Raw genomic sequence first — 6,979 nt, 5'->3', positions numbered from 1 at the left:
TAATAATATTATCATTTAAACAATTACTACCAATTAATCAAGACAAAGTATTTTTAATTATAATAAATAATATATAAATAATATATCTGTACAATTATTTAATAAATAAACACATTTTGAAGAATAGAATATAGTATATAATAATATTATAATACTAAAAAATTGTGAGTTTGTTATAAAATTACCACTACATAAACCGAGAGTGACGTTGTGGACAATCTTCTCGTCCATTTTGCTCCATGGTGACTGGTTTTATCATAAAAACAGTTCGTTATTAAGATAAAATTTTAATTTTTAGAGTTCTCACATTGTAACTCAATTTACGAATGACCATGGTAAAGTAAGAATATTAATAATATATAATTATTTATATACTCTAAAACACTATTTCATACCTGTGTTATAAAATTACTGTCGCATAATCTAGAAGTGACATTGGGCCAATGAAAAACAAGAGATTGATTTTCTGAAATTGAATATAGCAATCCAACCATGGTGATTCGTGAATTGCATCAAAATTGTGAGCATGCTAAAAATTAAAATTTTATCTTCATAACTATTTTAATAATACAATCTGTAAAAATGGCTGGAATTTTCGCCAATAACATTCCAAATTCCATGTTTTGTATACGCCTGAAAATGTCAATATTATTAAAATATTTTCAAATTGCTTGCTTGCATTTGTTACCGATGATATTCCAAACGCAGACATATACATCGACAAAATTTCCAATAAAGAACTGTAAAAACAAACTAATAAAATGAATATGTTCTATATATTTAGCCCATCTGGAGTAAAAACAGATGATTTCTATTGTAAAAATGTTGCTATGTAAATACCTTTTAATTTCAAAGTGATGTTTGATGCAGTACGCCAAAATCGTTAATTGTCTGGTAGAGTAATCTTGTTTGTTTTCACACACCATACACTGAACTAACACAAGAGATGTAAAACAATCCAAATTCAAGCAAATCACAGTAGATAGAACCGTGTCTGGTTTCCACAGAAACCTTCTGTGCCATAATTGAGGTGAAATCTATTGAAGGAATATTTATGACTGACTTGTAATTGTCTTATGCGACCACTATTAATTGATCTTATAATTCTTTAAATGCACAGCGGAAAAAGACTTACGTGTATCATTTTAATATGTTAGCCATAAACGTTCGGAGACATAATTGTGGTCAGATCTGTTGAAGATCGTATTAACTGAGTTGTGGAACTGTCTTATACGGCCATGTATTTATTATGAGAATTGATTTTCATCCAAAGTATTAAGATATCCCAGAATTAACTGACAACTATATATTTTTTTAATTATGGATGATTTTTAAATGCATTGAATGTGTAATTTCAGATGCCTTATTTTAATATTTTAACGTTTTACTGACGTAATAGAAAAATGAATTATTTATAATAAAATTAATTAATTAATTTAATTTTTTAATAATAAAACATAGAGCCCTTTTTCCGTTTTCACAGTGTATGATTTTAATAATAAAAGAGTTAGTTTGAAGATGAGTTCTATTTTACTGGTTACAAAATCAAAATTTGCATGAAGTGACAAATTCCAGATTTTCTGATATATGTTTTATTATTTGTCTTAAAATGTTAATGATAATAAATTTATCACAGGAAAACAAATAAATTAAACAAGAAGTGGTTAACAAATGTACTTATATTTGTAATCTTATTACATTACAATATAATTTTGTATTAAAGTAGTAATAGTACTTTGTATTAAACAATTTATACTATAATTAACACAGTGCAATATTAATTAAAATAGTCAGAATATTATATCATTATTTATATATTATTATATCACGATTGTAATTAAAAATTTTAATTACAATCATGTTATAATAATACATAAATATTGATGTAAAATTTTTAATATTAGTTAATAAACACATTTTTAAGTAGTGTAAAATACGAATAGGATGAACGCAGAATCTAAAACAGTTTTTATAGTAAAAAAATTGTAAGTGTGTTATAAAATTACCGCTACATAAACCGGTAGCGACATCGTGAATAAGCCCCCCACATAAACTACAATAGGCCGTTGTGTGCCGATCAAAAACAAGACAATTGTTTTCTTAAACATTATATCGCAGTTTAACCATGGGCAATCATAGATTGCATGAAAAATTTGTTCACTCTAAAAATCAAAATTTTATTTTAACTACTGTATTGCGATAATATAAATGAGTTACACGTTACCTTATATATCAGTTCATTTCCAAAATAGCAATACAGGAATAATTCTGTAAGAATAGCTGAACTGTACGACAGTAACATTCCAAATTCCATACTCATTATATCCACCTAAAAATTTCAATATTACTATAGTGTAATACTACAAAAGTTTTTAAATTTTTCTACCAGTGATATTTCGAACAGGGAAGCACACAGGACAAAAGTACCAACAACAAACAGTAAAAACACACTAATGAAGTGAATATCTTCAATATCTTTAGCCCATCTGGAACAAACATAGATGATTTCAATGGTAAAATTGTTTCTATTTAAATACTTTTTAATTTGAATGTGATGTTTGATGCAGTAAATCAGATTCTTTAATAATCTATTAGAGTACTCTTTTTCGTCTTCGTCTTCAGTATCCGTTTCAATCATTTTTCCATTTTCGTTAATCACAAACTTGTTCAAGTTTCTTAAAGTAATACACATCATATCACATTGAAGACCAGCTTGGATCAACATAGAAGATGTAAAACAATCCAAATTCAAGCAAATCACAGTGTTCATTATAGCCGCTGTGATTTGAAAAGCATAAATAACGTAAAAATAAACCGTAACTTCGTAATTAAAAGGAAACCAAGCCCTAAAAGGTGTTGTTTTTTCGGCACCTGTTAAAGGATATACTATCCAAAATATATCCGTATTGAATCCTAAAATCAAGCAGAAGTAAAACACTCTTAAGTAAAACGTTTTGGAAGTTTGGGCCAGTTCTTCGTGCTCTCGACATTTGATGCGGAACGGTTCACTTCGTAACAATGACATCATTCCCAAAATTTTATCGATGTTTTTGTACATAAATGCCAGTTTGACCAGATTCATCGAAAACGTAAGCACTGCATAGGAGACTGACGTAACCATTCTGATGTCGTCCAAATTCAAAAAAAGAAAAATGTACAGAGTCAGCGAAAAACTCAACAAGAAGAATAAACTGTTGGTCTTTAGCAAGCCCGATAGCACCGTGTTTGGTTTCCAGAAACCGAACAATTTAAAAATAAAAACGTTTGGCGCCATAATCGTGGTAAGATCTGTTAAAGACATTTTCAAGACTAACTTGAAACTGTCTTAAGCGACCACTATTTATACATTTCTTATATTGATTGACCTTTTAGACGGGGTAGTAATTATCATGTACGATTATTTAAATGCACTGCGCAAAAAGTTGTACTTGTACCATTTTAATATTTTAGACGTTTATATATAATTGTGGTCCTGTCTACTGAAGTTATCTGTAAGACTGTAGTATATATTTATTATGAGAATTGATTAGGTGTCCAAAAGTTAACTGATAACTATTTTTTTTTAATTATGCATGATTTTTAAATGCATTGAAGATGTAATTTGAAATGGATTATTTTAATAATTTAACGTTTTGCTGTTGTAATAGAAAAGTGCTAATTATTTAATTTAAGTCTACTTCTAAAGAATTATAGAAATTTATGTAATGAAAAATTTGAACAATTCCAAAATCTGAAACCAATCTCTTTTTGATATCAAAACGTATTTCTAATATTATCATCACATAAATTTTATTTATAAATTATATATAGTACTCAAGAATGGTTTAATAAATTATTATTATATTATTTTAATAGATAGGAAATCAAAATTAGTGACAAATTTGAGTCATCTACTACCAATATTTCGATGGAGATGATTCAGATTCAGATTAATAGTGAACGTTAATAGTTGTTATACCGTTATTAAAAAAAAGAAATAAAATTCAAGCAGCAACAAGCAATGAAGATTTTCTTCAGTAATGATAAAGTCGTTTCAGGATTTTTGGAAACATCCCAATTTCAAGATTTATAGGGTCGAAAACATAATTATGTTGTATGTTATGTATATGTGGTAATTATATATCAAAAGTAAAGTTTACTCAATAAACCTACGATGACTTTTTAAATATTATATGAATTTCAGATATTTTCAGATATATGAATTACTTTTCTTATGTTAATATAGAGATAAATTATCATAGGTAATCAATGAAATTGAATAAAATGTAAAATAAAAAATATATTTGTGTTTATAATTTTATGCTGCATATTCTTTTAAATAATTTTTCTTAATTAATTAACATGTGTAATTTTAATTACAATCATCTGCCTTTATTTAAAATAATTATATAATAAAATATAATTTTAAGTAATGTAATTTTTATACTAAATAAAGCCACATAAATCGGGAGTGACGTTGTGATCTGAACAATTTACTAACAAGACAGGCTAATTGATTTGAAACTCCCTTATGGGACCTCGATTTCTTATGCGGATTGATCTTTTTGAACAGGGTAGCAATTATCATATATGATTCTTTAAATGTAGTGCGGGAAAGGGCTTATGTGGTACACGTGGTACAATTTAATAATTTTCATAATTGCACTGTAACTAGAAAATTGAACTGAACGTCATATGCACCTGTTTTATCATTAATTTTAAGGGACAGGTTAATTTTTACGTGGGAGTAGTTAAAATTGATCGCTGTCAATCCCGGAATTGCGACTCAGTTTTACTACCAAATGTACTTATTACTATTCTATATGGACAGATCCATTACTTTTCGTGGAACCTTTAATCAATTGTAAACATTTCGAAGTAATGTAAAGTAGGAATAGGACGATCGTAAGATCTAAAACAGTATTTTTTAATACTCAAAAATTATATGTTTAAATGTAATTACCGTCACATAAACAGGAAGTGACATTGTGAACAATCCTCCCACATAAACAACAATTGGTTTTCTAGCACCCATCAAAAACATGACTATGGTTTTCTTAAACTTGACGTCGCAATCTAGCCATGGAGATTCACAGATTGAATCAAAAACTTGAGTACTCTATAAAATTCAAAATTATTTTATTCTTAAATTAGATTAGATTATATTAATATTTACTTTGTATATAAGTTCGTTTCCAAACCAGCAGTAAAGATATAATTCTGTTAGGATTGCTGAGCTATAGGCCAATAACATTCCAAATTCCATACTTACTGGATTTACCTAAAATATATCAAAATGTTTGAGATTGAAATAGTTCTTTTTGTATTTTTTACCACAGAAATTTCGAATAAAGAAGTACACAGAACCAAACTGCCAACCCCGAATAATAAGAATACACTGATGAAGTGAAGATCTTCTAAATCTTTAGCCCATCTGAAAAAAAGTAATATATTCCAAATAAAAAATGTTTCAAAAGTTAAGGTACTTTTTTATTTCAACGTGGTGCTTGATGCAATAAATCAAATTCTTTAAAAGTCTGTTAGAGTATTCTTGTTTGTTTTCGTCTTTAACTTTTGCCTCAAGCAGTTCTCCATCTTCGTTAACCATAAACTTTTCCAAATTTTTTAATGTTATAGACATCATATCACATTGAAGTCCAGCCTGCACCAACATAGAGGAAGAAAAGCAATCCAAATTCAAACAAATCACTGTGTTCATCGTAGCTGCCGCGGTTTGGAGAGCATAAATAACATTAAAATAAACCGTGTCTTCATAATTAAAAGGAAACCAAGCCCTGAAAGGTATTATTGATTCAACACTTGTCACAGGGTAGATTCCCCAAAACAAATCCACGGTTAGTCCTAAAACCAAACAGAAGTAAAACACACTTGAATAATACTTTTTGGTGGATTGGGCCAGATCTTCGTGCTCTCGACATTTGGTGCGGAATGGTTCGGTTTTCAGTAACGCCATCATTTCCAGAATTTTATGTATGTTTTTGTACATGAACGCCAGCTTGACCAGATTCATCGAAAACGTGAGAACTGCGTAGGAGACTGACGTGACCAATCTTAAGTCGTTCAAATTGAAGAACAGGAACACCAGTTGGGTCACCCAAAAAAGTCAGCAGGATGCATAATACGAGGACTTTCAGCAGGAACGATAAAATTGTGTCGGGTTTCCAGAAGCCGTACAATTTGAAAATGAACACGTTCGGCGACATTATTGTGGTCAGATCTATTGGAGGCATTTTTAAGACTGGCTAACATTTCATGGGGCTCGTATGGATGAATTTATTATGAGAAATTGATAGTTTAGGGAGGGTTGTAATTATATATCAAAAAGTTAACGCACAAATGTTTTTATTATTATTGGTTAAGTTATTTTCTGGTTTACTATTTTCCATAGAAATATACCTGAACAAAAAACAGTATTAGACCCATTTATTATACACAAAAAATGTTGAAAACCTAATAAAAAGAGACAATGAACATGAGTATTGGTATATCTTACAGTTACAGTTTATTATATAGATATATCCATACTGAAAGATTAATAATCGTTGTTTCAGTAGTTTTCATAAATAAGTCATGATTATACTTGTTTCCATAGAAAAAGACTTGAGTGATTTAAAAAAAATAATTAATATACCCATTTATTAAATAAATATATCTAATAGAAAATAGATATAAAATAAGAGTTAATGTCTTACAATGTTAGTATATTATAAAACAATTTATACATATAAGACTAAGAATTCGTAGTTCCAAAATCTTTCATAAACAAATGATGTGATTTATTATTGTAATGCTTTATGTGTGACAAAGTTATTTAAAAACTGATACATTCCATAAAAAAAGATTTAATTGGGATAACAAATTAATTAATACACCCATTTATTAGATAAAAAATTAAATGATATACCCATCTATTAAATAAAAAGTTGATAAAATTTAACAAGAGTTGGATTGAAAATAAGAGGCAGCGAATAGCAGTACT

At 28.4% G+C, this 6,979-nt stretch overlaps 2 protein-coding genes across 2 annotated transcripts; both read right to left on the bottom strand.

The window, feature by feature from the left end:
• Nucleotides 1-1,875: 1,875 nt before the first annotated feature.
• On the bottom strand, nt 1,876-3,121 carry LOC126266258 (odorant receptor Or1-like). The gene is made up of 5 exons (XM_049969879.1): nt 2,538-3,121; nt 2,387-2,486; nt 2,225-2,329; nt 2,007-2,162; nt 1,876-1,957 (listed from the first exon to the last, which is right to left on the bottom strand). The coding sequence occupies exons 1-5, from the start codon at nt 3,119-3,121 to the stop codon at nt 1,901-1,903; spliced, it is 1,002 nt and encodes a 333-aa protein (XP_049825836.1). The 3' UTR covers nt 1,876-1,900.
• A 1,716-nt stretch (nt 3,122-4,837) lies between these two features.
• Nucleotides 4,838-6,230, bottom strand: LOC109598582 (odorant receptor 30a-like). Its single transcript, XM_049969878.1, has 6 exons — nt 6,095-6,230; nt 5,466-6,036; nt 5,314-5,413; nt 5,156-5,260; nt 4,943-5,098; nt 4,838-4,891 (listed from the first exon to the last, which is right to left on the bottom strand). Exons 1-6 carry the CDS (start codon nt 6,228-6,230, stop codon nt 4,838-4,840), a joined length of 1,122 nt encoding a protein of 373 aa, XP_049825835.1.
• Nucleotides 6,231-6,979: the final 749 nt, after the last annotated feature.

Source organism: Aethina tumida, chromosome 7 (genome assembly GCF_024364675.1).
Source record: "Aethina tumida isolate Nest 87 chromosome 7, icAetTumi1.1, whole genome shotgun sequence".
Lineage (NCBI taxonomy): Eukaryota > Metazoa > Arthropoda > Insecta > Coleoptera > Nitidulidae > Aethina > Aethina tumida.
Note: the sequence above shows the minus strand (reverse complement) of the source record. Positions and strands in the feature narration are given on the sequence as shown.